The sequence below is a fragment of the Monodelphis domestica genome, chromosome 1, assembly GCF_027887165.1.
Source record: "Monodelphis domestica isolate mMonDom1 chromosome 1, mMonDom1.pri, whole genome shotgun sequence".
Classification (NCBI taxonomy): Eukaryota; Metazoa; Chordata; class Mammalia; order Didelphimorphia; family Didelphidae; genus Monodelphis; species Monodelphis domestica.
Genome location: NC_077227.1, coordinates 664,678,852 through 664,698,168, shown reverse-complemented (window position 1 = coordinate 664,698,168; position 19,317 = coordinate 664,678,852). Strand labels below are relative to the sequence as shown.

Below are 19,317 nucleotides of genomic sequence, written 5' to 3'. Positions count from 1 at the left end.
TGTTTGGGTTCCATTCAATTTAATTCTGAAATTAGTGAGAACTAAATGAAGGATACTTCCACCAGACCAAAACCTATATTTATAAAGTCTGTTACATGAGGCAGCTAGGTGGCTTAATGGATAGAGTACTGGGTCTGGAGTCAGGAAGACCTGAGTTCAAATCTGGCTTCAGACACTTAAGTAATGTGACCCTGGGCAAGTCACTTAACTTCTATTTTCCTTAATCCACTACAGAAGGAAATGGCTAACCACTCTAATATCTTTGCTAAGAAATCTCATCACCAGTATTGGCATGATATGGTTTATGGGATCCCAAAGAGTTAGGTGTGACTTAACAATAACTAGGCATACTTAGATGTAATCAAGGAATGGTCAAACTTCATCAAGCTAACATATCATCAAGTTGGTAGAAGCATGATAATTTTCTTAACCTCAGCATTTCTTGAAGACAGTCTAGTAAGTTGTAGTGAGTTATTATGTATTTCAATGGAAAGAACCACACTGATAAAATCATGAATCTTTATGGAATAATTGCAAGTATTTTTCTTCATTCAAACCTTCAGTTTCCACACATGACCAAACAATCAATCAAACCATTTCTTTCCATAGATAGCTTTGTTAAAGAGTTTGATAAATATTAACATCACATCACCGTGCTCTGTTCCTCTTTTTTTAATGACCTTTTTCTCTGTACAGAACAAGAACTATGAGCTTAAGATGCCTTCTTATGAATTGTCATTATTTACATTTTATAGTCAAATGTTTCCAGTCAAAATTTCCATATACTTCAACCTCTCATGGGGTGGAATAATGCCAACCAGGAGCTCTTTCCCCAATTGCCAGAGGCCCACATAACTACAGTTGGATCACAGTCTCCAAGATTCTGATGACATCAAGAATGAAACTCATGGAATTCTCATTTCAAAAATTGTTAAATACATTTATCTTATAGATTTTCAGTCTTCAGTTTTTAAAACTATTTTTGTTTATCCAAAAGCAGAAGTTCCATTTTTTTTTTAGTGGCAGCATTCGTTATTATCTGCTAATCAAGTGATCTCTTATCTTGAACACAATTATTCCCAAAATGACAAGAACAGGGATGAATGAATATAAAATGAGAAAGTTAGTTGTGAATCTTGATGTTGCACCTGGACAGGTTTTTTCGATGAACAGATTTCCTTGATTGAAGAGACAGAGTGGATTTCCTTCTGATACATTTGAATTGCCTGTCATAGAAAAGATTGATAGCATCAGGTATGGCGTATACCAGGATAATTCAGTCAGTAAATGTGTTTCAGTTCTGTGCGCTAAGTACTCTAATTTATTTGTCTAATTTATCAAACACTCAAGAAGGTTCTCATAACCAAGAGGTCAAGTTCAGTCAGATCGAATTATGATAAAAACATATTTGGTGTCTTCATTTCAAAGTCAGGAAGCTTTTGTTTTGAAGTGGCCATTCATCCTCCACTGCATTGAGAAGAATCATAGTCAATTAGTGCTGAAGACATTCTAAAATGATTGGTGATTTAACTGAATATTCAAAATAAACACTGAATTCTGCCCCATACACAACTATACTGCCCCAAATGACTTTAGTGTCTCCAGTAGCCACTGCTCTACTGCATTTTAGAAAGCTTTTGGTAAAGAGAAATGATGAATACCAAAACTGAGTAGTACATCTACAAAATTCAAGTGAGGAAAGAGGAAGCAGTCACATTGGATCTGTAGCTGGGTAGAGACTTTATGTAGGTGCTTAGTATTCCCATTTGCCCTAACTCCTTTTAAAATAAGAGGTCTTGGTCCTCCCCCCAGTTACAGATTTCCTCTTCATATCCAAGCTTCCATTGAGCCAATTGGAGAGAAGGCATGCTCTAACATGGCAAACCACATCTCCCCCCACCCCAAATTGGAGGTTTTAAAAACATAAACTAGTAGAAATTCACAAAGGTCAGAACTCAATGAAAGGGATCAGACTATGTAAGATTTCTCTTGTGGTATATTGTGCTATTCCTGATAAAATGCAAAGAACCTCCTTTAACACCTACAGGACTGTCCTCTTCAAATAAAGAAAGTTAAAACCAGAAACAAGGATTTGGGCATGCTCATTAGCCTTAAGAACCAAATGGATTTGATTTTTTAGACTTGATATCATCCAGAAACTGTATAGTGAGAGTCCACTACAGCCCCGCTGTGATACTTTTTTTTTAAACCCTTACCTTCCGTCTTAGAATCAATACTGTGCATTGGCTCCAAGGCAGAAGAGTGGTAAGGGCTAGGCAATGGGGGTCAAGTGACTTGCCCAGGGTCACACAGCTGGGAAGTGTCTGAAACCAGATTTGAACCTAGCACCTCCCATCTCTAGGCCTGGCTCTCAATCCATTGAGCCACCCAGCTACCCCCATGATACTTTTGAATTTCTGACTTGTCTTGTCTCCAAGGTAATAGCCCTGAAGCATCCTGGAATTTCTGGCTATTGGTCTTTGACAGGGGGATGCTAACTATATAACTAAACTGAAAGAAATAATGAGACAATTAACAAGTCTTTTATTTACAAATGTAGTTTTAGATTTAGTTCTCATGATAGATAGTAATTTAAAATTCATTCATCTAATCAGTAACAGAAAAAAAAAACCCAGAATAAAAATTAACAGAAAAAGAAAACTTCTACAATCTATCATAGAAGACTTACCACAGGTGAAATTCAGGCCATAAAACTCATTGACTATTAGAATCTCAGAGGTATATTTTTGAAACGTAAAGTAACTGAGGATTTTAAAAGGAATGGGCATTTGATTTATGTTCCTTAAGAAATAGAAAAAAAAAAAGATTAGGGTTAACAGACTGATTATATTCTCAACAAATGAAAAGATAAGCATATACCTAATATTGGCTAAATGGATAGGAAGCCTTAGTTCCATTGTATGCTACTTATGACTAAAAATGGCCTTGGAGATTGCAAAAACTAAAAGGAAAGGAGAGGAGTAGTTATTGAGTGGAAAGAGCACTGACATTGAAGTCAGATGGCCTGACTCCACTACTTGCTACTTGTGATTGTGAACCTGTCATTTTGGTTTTATGGACATCAGTCTCACCATCTGCAAAATGAGAGTTAGTCTTAGGGATTGCTGAGGGACTTTATATAGCTCAAAACTTGCTGGGGTGAGATTGTAGAGGCATTTGAATGGCAAACTAGGTCATTTGGACTTTAAGTTAAAGGCAGAGGGAAATCATTAAACATCCTTGGACTTTGATGTTCTGATAATTCTGTGATCTCTCTGATAGTGGCACACACTGAGCAGTATAGATGGCGACCCACTCTTGACTTCCCATCTTGCATAACTCCTGTCCAACTCACTTCCATAAATACTACTTAAGGGTGAAGGGGCACACCTAGTGTGTGCCTTTCTCTAGTTATCTTGACATTTATTAGATACCAAAGGAAACCAGAGGTTATCCTTCACTTCATCGCTCTTGCTTATGTGCTTGGTCCAGTTTTCTTTCTTTCGTTCATGCATCTCTTTGATGACATCCCAAAAGTAATTATTTAGGAAGGATAATTTGTAGTCTCTCTTCAGGTCATATAGTCTATCTTTTATAAACTGAACTCTATATCAGATCAACTCATGCAGGAAAATAAATATAAGAACATCAGTTGGAAGGCTACTGCAGTTCCTTCAAGTTCAAGTATAAAATGATAAGAGAGAAGAGGATAAATAAGTGGATAGAGCACTGAGATTGAAATCAGGAAGATTCATTTTCATGAATTTAAATGTTGCGTTCAGATACTTACTAACTATATGATCCCTGGCAAGTCACTTAACTTGCCTTGGTTTCCTATTTGTAAAATAGGCTGGAGAAGAAAGTGGTAAAACATTCTAGTTTTGCCAAGAAAACTCCAAATGGGCCACAAAGATTTGGACACCACTGAAAGAACTGAACAAGATAATAGATTAAAGTAGCCCCAGTGGGAATTGAGAAGAAATGGTTCTCTAGCTAGACTTCCTCTTCGAAGGCTAGGTCCTCTTCTAATATTATGTTTATATGAAATCTAGTTTTCTTTATATTTTAAAAATGTATCTTCTTCCTAGATAGCTAGCCAGAGTGGTAAATAGAACACTGGATTTGGAGTCAGAAATACCTGAGTTTGAATTCTGCCTCAGACATGTACTAGCTGGGTGACCCTGGGGAAGTTATTTAACCTCTGCTGCCTCAATTTCCTACTTGAAAAATAGGGATAATAAAGGTACCTGCCTCACAGTGAAGATAAAAAATGGTTATCTATATTCATTCTAAACCTTAATGCTTTATTTAAATGTTATATATTATTGTTATCAACCCCAGGGATGAATCCCATTATGATTACCTAATTTAAATACTTGTTAATTAATTAACAACAGAGACAAAAATGATTGATATTTTTGTTTTTCTGTCTCTAGAACAGTGAGTGCCTCACACATAGTAAATAATGATTGAATGTTTCGGAACAAGGAACTGACAGAAAATGCTTTTTATGGTACTCAGATTCATTAAGTTCCTACTATGTGCATGGCACTGTGGTAGGCAATGGGAAAGAAAAGTAAGAGGAGGGGCAAGATGGCTCAGTGGATAGACGGCCAGGCCTGGAGTCATGGAGGTTCTGGGTTCAAATGTGTCCTCAGACACTTCCCAGCTGTGTGATCCTGGGCAAGTCACTTAACCCCAGTTGCCTAGCCCTTACCACTCTTCTAAGCCTTGGAAGAGATACTTGGTACTGATTCTAAGACAGAAGTTAACGGTTTAAAAAAAGAAGAAGAAAGGAAGGAATGAACAAGCAAATGAAAAAACGAACAAGAAAGAGAAAGGGGGGAGGGAGAGAGAGAGAAAAAGAGAGAGAGAACAAGAACTAGATGAGGGACAGATGCTACAGTAGAAGTATCAAAAGAAGATTGAAAGAAAGTGTAAAAGTTAAATAGTTCAACTCTGGCCTGACCTATTTCCTTCTACCTTGTCAAATAGTTACTCGGGCTCTGCTTGCAGATATCAAGCTAGTAGAAACTCACTACCAAATAAGGAAGGCCATTCCCTTTTGTGGCACTTTAATAAGTTTTTCTTCATATTGAACCCCAATATGCCTGCAACTTTTGGCTATTGATTCCAGTTCTGCCAATCAAAAAAAAAAAAAACAGCCCAATTTCTTTTCAACATGAGAGACTGTCAATTTTATTTATATTTTTAACTCTTCCCTCCTATCTTGGAATCAATATTATGTAGAGGTTCCCAAGAAGAAGAGTGTTAAGCCTGGGCAAATGAGGTTAAATGACTTGCTCCTGGTCACCCAGCTAGGAAGTGTCTGAGGCCAGAATTGAACTCAGGGCATCCTATCTTCAGGCTCTCAAACCACTGAGCCACTTAGCTAGCCACCTGGCTGTCAAATATTTTAAACCTATGCTCATATTCCCACCACATTTTCTGTTCATGTTAAACCTTTCCAACTCCTTCAGTCAGCCCTCATGAAATACAATTCAGAATTCACTCTAATAGTTGTCCTCCCTGAATTGGTAATAGCTTATCCTTTTCCTTCTTAAAATGTGGTACTCAGACCAGGCCATGATTCACCCATTAGACAGAGTGCAGTAAGCTTATCATGCCCCTAATTTTGATATTATTTCTTTATGGTGACATTTGTTTAATCTTCCATGAGTTGCTATCAGTGACTACCATAAAATTTACACCTAAAGATGAGTTAATGTTTTAGATGTATAACAAAAGATAGAAGGGAAAATTAATGATTGCACTCATTTTAAAGTATATGTGGCTGCCTAAACATTAAGACCACATCTAAGCCAATCACAGCCTCCCTTTCCCTAAAAAAACTAATAAATGGAAATGTCACCCATTTAAGAACTCCTAGGAAAAGGGGATTGGTTCGTAGGGTTCGTATCTGAATAAATTTGAACCAATTTTGGTTCAAATGAGAAAGAGGATGTTGGGTTGGGTCTATAAGCAGATAATCATGTGTTAATGACTTATATAACATCAATGACTAGATAGTATAGTAAATAGTGCAGATTTGCCAGACTATATAAATTGTGTCTTATGACATCATTCTCTGCAATCACCAGTAAGTCAGTTGATTGTAAAAACATGTCCAAAGTGTTAGTTTACTACTGGCGGACAATTCAACCATCCATCAGACAAACTTCTTACCTCAAAAATCCAGACCCAACAAGGATGCCAGCCGAGCACAGCAATACCACTCCACTGTGGACTATATTGGGGTTCTGAACCACGCCAAGCAGAACAAGGGCTACAAGTTCACCAACTAGATGGGGAACCAAGATAGCAGCAGAGAAATATCCAAATCTGGCCGCCTCCGGATACAAGCCCACAGTCCTGTAAAGATGAACCCTGACGTTAGGCAGCTTCCTCTTTAGGGAGAGAATCAATGATACTATGTCACGACTCCTATAGAACAGAGGCACAGTTGAAGGTGGCAAGTAGCACTCCAATTAAACAGGCAGCAGAGAGCCAACATTTCCAGTAGTTCGTTCCTGTGGGTTGTTTCTATTGGCTTAGACCCAAAGGTGAGCTCACCTATTATAAGGCTGCAGTAGTCATTTTCAGCAGCTGGGAAATGCTTGTATCTGAATATGTCCCATTGCAACTTGGCTAATAGCTATCCCACTGAATATTATGGTCTGGTTTTTTGGTGCTTGGCATCTTAACATCAATTATGCCTCATGCTCTTCGAGTGTGATAAAATTAATCACCGGCTCTCCCCTTCTTCATCCAAGAGAGCTTTTTCTCTCCAGCTTTCATTTGAACAACAAAGGAGTTCTTTGGCTCATACAGTTGTGACCTTCAGGAAGCTAACTTCTTAGCATTCTCTGGCTCAGTCTCTCCAGTGCTAGGTAGAACATTCTATTGCTCTCAAGACCCATCAAATCAACAGTTTATTTGTAAAAAAAATAAGTTGGGACAGCTAAGTAGCAAATTCTTAGAGTCAGGAAGACCTGGGCACAAATCTAGCTTCAGACACTTCCTAGATATGTGACCCTGGGCAAGTCCCTTAACTCTAATTGCCTAGCCCTTGCCTCTTTTCTATCTTAAAGCTGATACTAAGATGAAAGGCAAGGTTTAAGAAAAAAAAAAAACAGTTGTCTAGCCAGAGAGTCAGTTGTTGGAGTACAGTTTCCTGCCCTCAGAGGGAAAGATTCTTCTTTGGCTATCTCAAGCTCCTCATGTGTCTAATAGTACCTCTTCTTACCCAGAGGTGAGAGGGATGGAGAGAATAAGCATCTGCTGTGCACCAGGCAGTGCTCTCTGATCTCTTTTGATCCTCACAACAATCCTGTGAAGTAAGTGCTATTATTGTTGCCATTTTACAGCTGAGGAAACAGCCTGTTTTATGGGTAGCTGAAACACACCATGAAGACCTTAATTTTGGCATCCTTACCAATACAACACGCTGCTGAAAATCACCACACTGATGAGAGCGAAGGGAAGTATGTGCAGTATGTAAGCCAACAGCATTTGCCACTTCTGATATAAACCATCTTGGCTCTCTTGGTCACTGATAGCCCGTAAAGCAGGAACTGTGCAAGGAATTTAGTTTTCATAAGTCAGTCACTCTGGGACTAAGGAAGAGGACACAGGATAAAGCTGAACTGAGTTTAGGGTGTGCCAAGCCTGGGAGATAACAATTAGTTGGGAAAGAGATTGCACACTGAAACAAATGCCCTTTCCCCTATTGGGAAGAAAAGAGGGCAGGAAGAGCCCATGTGGCATCCTATTTGTCCTTAGAGTGCATCAGGTTAGGAATCTTTCAGCCTCACATCAGGCAGAGCTAAGAAGCAGGATTAGAGGCTACCTGTTTGCCTGAAGTACTGGAAAGAACACCAGATTTGGTGTTGGGAGACCTGGATATGGATTCTAGCCTTGCTGCTTCTCACCTGTGTGACCGCGGGCAAAATTACTTCACCTGAACCTCTCCTAACTCGTCTGCAATTGGATAATACAATTCTAAGGTCTCTTCCAGGACTAAAATGCCAGAACAGCACCAGATTGTTTCACTTGTCTGCACAGAAAATGAATTTTTAATATAATTTGGTGGGACCAAATAATTTCCTTCTAATTTGAAGCTACAATTTCACTATTTCAATAAGAAATATAAAAATAGAGTACAAGGCAAGACTCCAGTGCTTTCCATTGAGAGAGAGAGAGAGAGAGAGAGAGAGAGAGAGAGAGAGAGAGAGAAATAATGTCCCTCATCCTAGATTCAAAATAGCTTCTCACACTCATTAATATAATATGGCAGGTCTGCGTGTAAAGATGTTAGGAAACATAAGATGATCTTAGTTTTTAGGACCTATTTATAAGTTTGTCCATAGGGAGTCCACTGTAAATGAAAGGGCTCTTTTTTTGGTATTCAAACTCCTGTATTCTGGAATAAAACAGACTTCCAATTTTAGTGTTTGGCTCTCCGCCCATAGTGAAATTCAGGCTGCAGCTGCCCCCAAATAATTCTAATGAGAATACAAAAGTTTGACATAGTGTAGGTCAAGGATGTGCTAGTAAATGATTATTTTTTTTTTAAATATATTTTATTTGATCATTTCCAAGCATTATTCGTTAAAGACATAGATCATTTTCTTTTCCTCCCCCCCACCCCCCATAGCCGACGCGTAAGTCCACTGGGCATTAGATGTTTTCTTGATTTGAACCCATTGCTTTGTTGATAGTATTTGCATTAGAGTGTTCATTTAAAGTCTATCCTCTGTCATGCTAGTAAATGATTATTAACAAACGACTCTCTGAAAATGGACAACACACTTTTAAGTCTAATTGGCAGTTATTAACATTTTCTCCATCTTAGGTCTAAAAATCAACCAAATAATAAACCAAATCCTGTTATGGCATTTGCCAATTTCCAAGATGTAAATGTTCACAATGAAGATTTAACAGTCAACTAACCAATAGGAAACTTGTGCCAACATACTCTGGTGCAGGTCTTTGTGCTCCAAGGCATGAACCCAAGGAGGTACCATTTGGCAAAACTGAACTAGGCTATTTGTCTTTCATGTTTCTTAGCTTTCATAGTTTCTTAGCTCTCCTTTATTTTTTCCCACCAATCTCTCTTATTCTCATTTAAGGGCTCCCAATCATTCAGTACTGCCCAAGGGCCCCTTTTATTACATCTGAGAAAAGAAATCTGATAGAGTAATTCATAACTTAAGCTAAGACATTAGTAAATGGTGACCACCTTCCAGTATTTTAAGAATGGAGCCTAAAGAAGACAATATTGAGCTAAAAGGTATGGTCTTAATGATAGAATTTTTCTACCAGGGAAAACTGGATAAGGAAGATTCTTTAGGGGAAGAAAAACGTTCCTAAAATCACACCGTCACATAGGTCCTCATCTCTTCTTCCTCTATGTAAGGTTGGTCTTAGGGCATACTTACAGAAAGCAACAGCATTGAGCATGCCAGTATATGGTGTTGATGCCACACATGAATACAGAAGGCCCACTCGGTCCTGCACAGCACCTTTTAGCGCATCATTCGTCAGTTGAAGGATAAAAAAAATCAGAGGCAAAGCAATGAGGAAATTCTGCCAGAGTCGTGCAATCACCGCTATTTTACTTCTGAACAAGTTTCTTGTTATTTTCCTGAAAATGCAAGTAAACTTTTAAAAATTCTTGTCTTAAAGCTATTCAGATATCATAGGAGCCCTGAGGGAAGTAAAATAGAGAAGGAATTTTATCCTAAAAATTTTTGAATGGCAAGATCAAGATATTAACAAGTTGGTTCTATTCAAAACTGCTCTTTTCTAGTGGAATGCTTACCTCAAGAGGATGCCCATTTTGATGAGGGGTCCAGGAGAATTCTTGGTTTTAAAAGGAACTGGTGGTAGTGTTTTCAGTTGTTTTACTCTTTTTATATTCTCCAAAGTTTGTTGATAAATTACAGAAGCTTTATAGGCAGATCCAATGAACTGTACTCTCTTGTAGGTTTCTATTTCACGTTCTTTACTTTGGGTATCAACTGATGTCAAGTCCACTGGAATTTTCCCAAGAAGAAATCAGCAACTTTAATATTTGCATGTTTTCCTAAATTAACCTTGTTCACTAGGAACATAATGAATAGCTCTCCAATTCCAATCAGAACAAAGTTATTAATTCCTGAATCTTATACAGTCGGGATTATTATTGCAAAATCTGACCTAGCTGCATCACAGTCATCAGTATTTCAGAAATTTTTCATTTGAAAATAGGTCCACATATTTCAAGAGGATGTGGAAAAGGTCAGGGCTTTATTTAATAAAGATTACCAAATGGATTTTCATATTGCAGTCAGCATAAGTATTGTTGAATCATAAGCTCATAAAATAGTCGTTTGAAGGAAGATATTGGTCATCTAGTCTAAATGACATTTTATAAATGAGGAGGCTATGACCAGAAAATGGTGATAGAACTTGACTTGTCCAGGGTTCTATATAAAGTCACTGAAAGACCTGGGACTAGAGCCCAAGATATAGGATCTTGAATCTAAAAGGAGCAGCTAGTTCAGCTGTGTAATTGTTCACCCAAAGGTCACAAAGGCAGTAATTCGAGAAGTCAGGATTCGAATCCAGGTCCTCTAACTTAATACTCTTGCCACATTCTCCCACTGTACAAGTCCCTTAGACTTCCATTGCTTAATTTCCCAAGACAGGCATCTTTATACTCCATCATGGTATAGCCCTTGCCCAATTAAAAACTTTACAGCTTAGTTACCATGCAAGGCTAGACTTTCATTCATTGGAAAAAAGGTCAAATGATTTAGTAGTGAGGTTGCTATTTGGATCAATATTCTTATGAGCACCAGCAATAATGAGGCATCAATATTCCTTGAAGACAAACTCTCTTCTTTGAATTTTGCTACACAGTAGAGGCTGAGACAAGAGTTAGAAAATGCCTGTACTCTACACTCCTCTGGGCTAGAGAAGATTTACTTTCTTCATTTAAGAGGAGACCTTTGTGGGAACAGTTCTCCTACTCAGTTTTACCTAGAAGATAAATATGTTCCTCGGGTTCTCATCATGGTAAAATATATGCACCATCCCCTTGAATGGCAGCATAACGAACCAAAGAAGATAGGAGTTCGTGATGCTTTTGGTTACAAGGATTTGTGATTGGATGACAAAAAAAGAAAAACTTACTATAAAAATCAAATGGATTCGAGTGTTCAGGACAAGAATAGTTGCAGTCATTGAAGAAATCGATCATTTCCATAGGTGCCCCGCAGAAAACCAACTCTCCGCAGCTCATGATGGCAATTTTATCGAACAGCTGGTTGGACCACAAGACTGGGTTAGTATTGAATTATGCTAAGATATCACTAGCAAAAATAAGGTATGAAAGAGTCGGACCATGACGGATTCCATTCGTATGTTACCGTCCTTTACAGTTTGGGCTGCCACGGCTAACACTGTTTGCTCTCAGTTTTTCTGACAGCATAACATCAGTGGGACTTATCCGAAGCTGTTTGGGGGAGAGAAAATTTGTGTAGCAACAGTCATGTTCTTGCCTGTGACCCTGCTGTCGCCTATGGAGCCCAATAAAGCAGCTATCTGGGATTCATTGTAGTTTGGGAATAGGTCTTGCAATGCCCACATCCTGAGCCACAGAGAGCTGTTATTTTCACCCCAGTGGCCAACAGAGTGGTCAGGTCACTTACCTGGAACAGCTCTGAGCGGGGCTGGTGGATGGTGAGGATCACGATCCGATTTCTATGGGCCAATTTAGAAAGCAGCACTGCAATTCTATTTGCTGTCATGCAGTCCAGCCCTGTGGTTGGCTCATCGAACAACATCACTTCTGTAGGCAGAAATGGACCACAACATCAACTGGTGAGATTTCGAAGTCAAGGGCTAAGTCTTGGGATAATTCACTGGACTCTCTTGACCCACTTGAAGAAGTAAATCAGATAAACCTCTAGATGAAGAGAATCAAAATTAAGATCTACTGTTGGGTTAGAAAACAGATCTTTCTGAAAATGCCTTCATAAAGGGCTTTATAATCTGAAAAATTGTTAAACAGAAGGGTGTTTTTGTTTTGATTTTGTTTTGTTTTGCTGGGAATGGGAGGAGGCAGGGCTAGATAGGGCAGCGTGAGAAGCATACTTGGTTCCAATCACTTGCCCAGGTTATTCAGGACCATGACCAGACCTTGGTAAGCCATGGAACTGACTATATAAAAATGACAAGTCACTTAACCTTTTTGGGTCTTTAAAATGATTAGAGCAGACTAGATATCCTCTATGTCATTTCAGCTCAAAATCTATACACCTATGATTAGAACATTGAATTCGAAGAGCTGAGAGGTATGAGACTGGTTTTTCTTTTTTAAAAAGCAAAAAAATTAACTATCTGCAGGAAATTTTCCTAAAGACTAGAATTTCAGGACAATTTCACCTGGTCATAAGCCTGAGATGGAGCAGAAATAACTGAGCATGTCAGTCTGGCTCTTTGGAGAGTCTTAATTTTTTCCTGAATAAAGAAAACACACTGTGTTTTTCTTACCTTTTCCTTCCCATAAATAAGGACCAGCTGAAGAACTAAAATCTTACCACTGCTTGAATAAAAAGGAGTCATAGAGATACAATACCAGAGATTTACAACTGATGAGTTTTCTTGCTGAAAGAACAAAAAGCTTGCTGACAGAGGGAGTTGATACTTGGGTTCCATAGTGCTCTTCAAAATAACAAATGGCATTGTCATTGGTAAAAGAAATTAAGCAGACCATTTGGATTGGTTTTTTCCTCTCCCTTGATCCCTGCCACAACAAGCCACTTTTATACCAAGGCTCATTGAATTTCCTCCAAAAAAAACTTGGCACAGCTGGGAGATTTGGAGTTAGATAAGAATCAAGATAATAAATTCCTGTGCATGTGGGCCATACAAATCTTTCTTTAAAACTACTTTCTGCCAATTTAACACTAAAATACAACCCTCAAGGTCCAAAGCTCCTTTTTACAATATGTATTTTAAATTGGAATTAGAGAAATCAATAATCCAAAATGATTAGGAAAATAAAGTGTTTAGAAAATACTTGGGTTTCCAGTTTGGAGAATCCTAACTAATTACACTTTATATACACATATAGCCAAACAGGAGCCCTATTCATTGATGGACCAGTGATAGCTAGAGACAGCATGGGAGAGACCCTCTAGGAACTTACTCTTGGGTAGATCTCGGTGAATACTCACTGGGATCCTGAAGGAGCTGGGCTGCGATGGAGACTAGGCGCCTTTCACCATTGGAAATTCCCCCAAAAGTTTGTGTCCCAATCAATCTATTAGCAATATGGTTGAGGCTCATTTCTGCCATTACTGCCTTGACCTGGAGGAGACACAAAGCTCAGGTAGGACTAGAGCATCACTTGTTCCACTTGTGAAAGTTGGTCTCTCTTGAGTAAAGGAAATACTGAGCCTGGCTGGTGGACAGAGAGTAAATTGTAAATGGTCCAAAAGACCCAACACAGTCTTTATGAGATTCAGGAAATGAGAACCATGGTAATAGAAGTCAAATAGACTTGAAATGGGTTCTTTCCTGCCATCACAGAAAAAGGATCCTAGAACCAATTCATATGGTTACTTGGCCTTGGTTATGCAATGCCAAGTTCATGCAAATTTCTTTATATCCTCTGGACCTGCCACAAAGTTTCTAAGAGCAATTCTTAGAGAGCTTAATTCCTGCTAAAAAAGAGTCGTGATAGTTAAACTGTCTCTTGCCCTCCAAATGAGTGTAAGATCAGTCAGGGCTGGAAGTGAAGTGGGGAAGAGCACCGGAGTTGAAATTTTGAGATGGCTTTTACATTCTCTTTAAACATTATTAATCTGGGGGAAGTTGGGTAGCTCAATGGATTGAGAGCCAGGCCTTAGAAACAGGAGGTCCTGGGTTCAAATCAGAATCAGACACTTCCTAGCTGTGTGACCCTGGGCAAGTCACTTGACCCTACCCCCACCCCCATTGCTTCATCCTTACTGCTCTTCTGACAGTATTGATTCTAAGATGGAACATAAGGACTTAAAAAATATCACCATTATGAATCTTTAAAGCTGAGAAGCAGATAAAGTGAGCATACATGAGCATGTGTAGGAAGGAAGAGAAGGAATGCAAATGTCACCAGGAATTGCTAAAAACCTGTAGGCTGTCTGTCACCTCTCAGTTATACTTGAGTTCCCCTCTGAGTCTGGCCCAATTGAGCATCACTGAAAAAGGAGATCTTCCCCCAAGACCCTATAAGAACTACTCACCCTTTTCTGAAAGTCTTTAGAGCTTTCACGAATGGCCAGTAGTGCAGTATAGGACAGTGTCTCTTGTACTGTGAGGTTACCCAGCAAGGTTTCATTCTGTAACAGTTGCAGGGAGAAGAATGAATGACTAAATAAATGATAAAAGTATGAAGCACGTACTGTGTGGAAGGTACTGTACGGAGCCCCGGAGATGTAAAAAATAAGCAACAAAGACAATTCATCCAGGGCTTCTCCCCTAATTCCTATTCCAATCAGTAGGTCCCCAGAGGATGACCGGCTACTGCTCCAGGGGTCACCCTAATGAACTACGTTTCAAAAATGATTGCTTATGAGCCTTCAGTAGTGTTTTCCCCTCACAACCAGCCAGCAAAAGTATTTTCAGAGATGGTGCATTAAGAAGAGTAATTACAAAAATATTGGAACATAAGCTCTTAGAAAAGAAAAATCGGGATTCTACTTTGGCTCTGACTACTACACTTGGTGGGTTTGAGATCAAAGAAGGCAGAACCCCTACCTGTAGGGCATAGGAGAAGCAATCTTGAAATTCCTCTCTTTTCAACAGCTTCCCATTCACACACACTTCTCCAAAGAAGGTCCCTTTGCGTCTTAGCCTTCCAGATATGGCATCTAGCAAAGTTGTTTTCCCAGAGCCTATAAAGGGAGAAGAAATAACCTTATCCTTCTAGGATACCTTCTACCTTCTCCTACTCTCTACTCTCTACCTTCTAGGAATTTGTGCTTGTTATTTGCTTTAAGAATTTCTTGCCAGCCACGGTGAACCAAACAAAAATAATCCTCTTCAGTCCATCCCAGACAATGCTAACTGCAAAGATGCTTCAGCTACAATAGCCAGTGATCCCATCTTGTCTTCTATTGTTGACTCATATATCAAACCACTAAGGGCATGAGCCATTTTCTTTTACCAGGATATAAACTATGCTATGAGGAAGGATATGACTGCTAATGCTTTTTTAAATGGTGGTTTTTAATTAAAGGTCTTGGATCTGACACTGATTGTGTGACACTGGCAAAATGACTTCGCCTTTCTATGCCTCAGTCTTCTGATTTGTGAAATGGGGACAATTATATTTGCATTGTCTACCTCATAGCTCTATCATGAGAACAAATGGTATACCATAAGTTGATATAGGATGTAAGTAGCAATAATTTTTATTGGTCATTTTGGTTTGGATTTTGGATTATGGAGGAGGGCTTAGAAGAAGTATAATGCAATGAACTGTTCTGGATCTGGACTGAGGGAAACAGGGGTTCAAATCTTGCCTCCGATAATTACTCATTTTGTGACCACGGGCAAGGCACTTGAACTTTCTGAGCCTCAATAAATTCAGAAAGCTACATCTATTAAATTTAAACTGTCCAACAGTTAGAGCACTAACATTTTGGCCTTTGGGCTTGTCTGACCCAGTGGCAAGGTGTGGGACATTAATTTGTGAGCAATTTGAGACAGAAGCTTGGTTCTCTCCACCGGATTGCACTTGGTGCTGCAAAATTTATTTGATTAGAAATGAGGCACCAACCACTGCTAAGAGGACTATTACCACAAACTTGCCTAAAGTTTGTTTCTGGTAATAAAAACCTTTTTCTTTGTTTTCTTCAGGCCTTGGTAGATGCAGTTGGAGGAGGAGGAGTGGGGAAGTGACTCTAAGACAGACCAAAAGTCCAAAGAAACTGGTACTAACCAACAGTGAGCTAAGAAATGTATAGGAAAGAATGAAAGAGAAAGAGAATCTCAGGGGTTTTCTGTGGCTATGAAAACCAGGGAGGAGATATCATTCAGCACTTACATATTGAGTATCTACTTTATGGAAGATATTGTATGAGGTCTAGTAAAGGATACAGGGATGAACCTTGCCCTCAATAAGTTGACAGACTCTAAAAATGTGTTCCACATATAGAGGGAAGTTTCCAGAGCCAACTTATACAAGCCTTATAAGGTGATAGAATTAATAACTAAGAAACTGGAGAAACAGTGGTGTAGTGGACAGACAACTAGCCTCCCAGCCAGGAAGACCTCTAAGTACTGCCTCTGAGATATCCTGGTTGAATGACCTAGAGAAGACAATATCCTTGTGCCCTCAGGCAACTCCCTATGAGCATAAATTGCTGACCAGTCGAGTATCTGCATTGGTACAAGGAGCTTCCTCGAGTGAAGTTGCCTACACCCATAAAATCACAGATCCCAGCAGAAACAAAAACAAGCAGAAGAAAAACCCTAAAGGTCATGGGACAGTGACATACAGCTTTGTAAAGATTACAACAACTTGCTATCACAAAAAGCTTTGCCAGAAAAAACTGGGAAGAAGGATGTTGATATATATTGATAATTAAATAATAAAAAATATATTGATAAGATGCTAATGAAATGTCTTATTTTATTCAATATCATGCTTCTTCAATGCTTTGAGAATTGGTGGGATTATTTATAGTAGAATTCTGTCAAACTTCTGAGGAACAGTTAGTAGCCACACTTGTAGCCACACTTCACAAATTATTCTCAAAAACTGAGAAAGAAATCACCTTACCAAATTCCTTTTATTAGACAAATATAGTCCTAAAACCTAAACCAGGAAGAGATAAAACACAGAAAGAAAACTATAGGCCAATATTATCAATGAACATTGACTCAAAAATTTTAAGCAAAATCTTATCAAATAAACTACAGCAATTTATCAGAGAAATCACTTATTAGGACCTGCCATAAGTAAGCTTGTTGTTTCATTGGCTTAGCTTTCTAAGACCTTGGGTACAACATGGCATCAGAAAAGAACCTTCATTCCCTTAGCATATCTAACCTACTTAAGGAAGCTAAGACTCCTGGGCTTTTCCATCCACACTACTGCTTCCTTCTTTGGACTTCTGGACCTTTCCAGCCATTTCACAGTTGAAATTTTCTTTTTAACTGTTGCCTTCCCCAATCAGAGTGTAAGTTCCTTGACTGCCAGGGATGTAGTAAATTTTCCTTTTGCATTGCCAATACTTAGCATAGTGCTTGACACATAGTAAAAGCTTAATAATAGCTTTTTAAATTTATTCATTCATCCATTCATTCATTCATCCATCCATTCATTCATTACTCTATTAAGCAAAGTTACTGATTCATGCTAAAAATACAAAGATAAGCATTTTCACATAGTAAATGTGAATATGTTATATATGTAATATGCTCCTATAATGTGTGTATGTAAATATATGCATGTTATATATGCATTCAACATATATATGGCATCATATACATATATGTGAAGATTTGTATGAACCAATTCAGAAAAATCAAGAAAACCTATACAATGGTCCTAATAACTTAAGAAAACAACATTGAAATATATCATATTTCTGATGTATGTCTTAGGCAATCTTAACTTCGGAAAATGGGCAGAGATGTAGAGGAGTCTCCTTCCTGTCGGCTGAAAAAAAGTGAAATACTGATATAGAAGGAGGCATACATGGTCAGATACAGTCAATGTGTTGGTTTGTTTTGCCTATCTGTCCCTCTTTGTTACATGGGAGGTTTCTATGGGAGATGAGAGTTATTAAATTGTAACAGATATTGATAAAAATAAACAGCAACCAAATTTTAAATTTTAAAAGGGTATCCTTGCATCATTCTCTAATCTATCCCCCCTGCCCCTAGGTAATACTATATTTAAATCATTTTCAAAGAGCAATATACTTTTATTTTTTTTAATTCTCTCAGCTTCTGTTGGTAAAATAAAATATAATACCAGGAAATCAACTCCATATTTAGCCAAAGGATAAGTTCTGAATGGATCAAAATCAAGCTTTGCTTTTTAAAATAATGACCATTGATCAAAAGATCTTCCAGGTTACACTATCTTGGGACCTTCAGAATCAGGAATTTTGTTCTGTTCCCCAACCCAAGGCTTTCCTGTTGTAATTCAAACCTATTACTTCATCCTACTGTTCACCACCAGCCACATAACAGCCCTTTATTCTTCATACTTTTGGTTTGACATTTAGAACATTTCCAACTTACCAGAACTTCCTAAAATCCCCAGGATCTGCCCACTCTCAACATACAAAGAGATGTCTTTGAGGATCTGTCTGCTCCATTTTTTCCGACATGAACCAAAGTCCCACCAAGGTCCAACACGATTGCTTGAAAAGAAACAATGTTGGAGTCAAGGTAGCACGGAGAACAGGCAAAGAAACACCTCTAATTCTCCATCTTTAACTTCCATTCATTATTTTAGAAGCAACTTCCCTCCTGTAGCCCACCCAATTTGCTCTCTCCCCCAAACCCTGCCCAATATCATAGGTCCTTTGTGTTCCTCCAAATCCTGGCCCAGCAGAGAAAGCTAGGCTTTGAGTGAGAGGAGATTGGCTCAGGTTGGAGCATGAGACAAGGGGAAGAACTATCACTGGATACATCCATCCAGTCCAAAGCTTAGGAGGCAAGACCCCTTCTAGAGGAGATAGATTCCATTGGACTCTATTTGCACATCCATTTTCCCTTTCCAGACTCCTCCACCCACTTAGGGAGGAACCCTGGCATGTCGCCTCCATGCAACTTTGGCTACCAGCCACCTACTCCACAACATTACTGTCTACAGCCCAGGGACAGAGACCAGGGAATAATGGGAACAGGAATGGAACCCAGCAGGCTTTGCTTCTACAGCACATTCTCTCTCCGACACCATGACCTCCAGTCACATTCTTAGTGGGTCCAACCATAGGGAAAGCCAAGGAAAGTCCAAGCTGGAAGAACTAAAGAAAGGAAGAACAGACTTTCATTTAGCCCTTACCTGACAGTATAGGAAACTTGGTGAATGCTTAGCCTGTGGCAGTGTAGCGTGGATGCAGAAGCAGCTTCCTCTGGAGGGTCCTGGCTGTTTCCCCAGGACTTGATGCTCCCTGTGTCCTCTATGATTGTCAGAGGTTGATGCCTACTCATCACTAACCAGACAACGAAGACTGGTAATTTCTGAGGCAACCTTCAGCTGGCAAGCAAATAGCAAAAATAACAATAGCCAGGTCACAGAATGCCTTGCCGTGCTCACAA

General features: G+C 38.9%; 2 protein-coding genes across 4 annotated transcripts in view; one reads left to right on the top strand and one right to left on the bottom strand.

Moving 5' to 3' along the window:
• DYNC2LI1 (dynein cytoplasmic 2 light intermediate chain 1) overlaps positions 1-19,317 on the top strand; it is a 107,726-nt gene that overhangs the window by 51,594 nt on the left and 36,815 nt on the right. The window lies entirely within an intron of this gene.
• On the bottom strand, positions 506-19,291 carry ABCG5 (ATP binding cassette subfamily G member 5). Its single transcript, XM_001382155.4, has 13 exons — positions 19,061-19,291; positions 18,292-18,413; positions 14,791-14,927; positions 14,277-14,372; positions 13,227-13,359; positions 11,697-11,836; positions 11,179-11,308; positions 9,824-10,037; positions 9,441-9,646; positions 7,436-7,574; positions 6,187-6,372; positions 2,690-2,802; positions 506-1,226 (listed from the first exon to the last, which is right to left on the bottom strand). Exons 1-13 carry the CDS (start codon positions 19,207-19,209, stop codon positions 1,036-1,038), a joined length of 1,956 nt encoding a protein of 651 aa, XP_001382192.1. The 5' UTR covers positions 19,210-19,291; the 3' UTR covers positions 506-1,035.

What these genes read in the sequence shown, in the direction of transcription:
- ABCG5 (XM_001382155.4), bottom strand. Translation starts at nt 19,209, where the DNA reads ATGAGTAGGCATCAACCTCTGACAATCATAGAGGACACAGGGAGCATC. An exon ending in GAATCCATTTGATTTTTATA is followed by an intron (nt 10,038 to 11,178) that starts GTAAGTTTTTCT and finishes GGAAAATTCCAG; the next exon opens with TGGACTTGACATCAGTTGAT. An exon ending in AAAATGGGCATCCTCTTGAG is followed by an intron (nt 9,647 to 9,823) that starts GTAAGCATTCCA and finishes TTGCATTTTCAG; the next exon opens with GAAAATAACAAGAAACTTGT.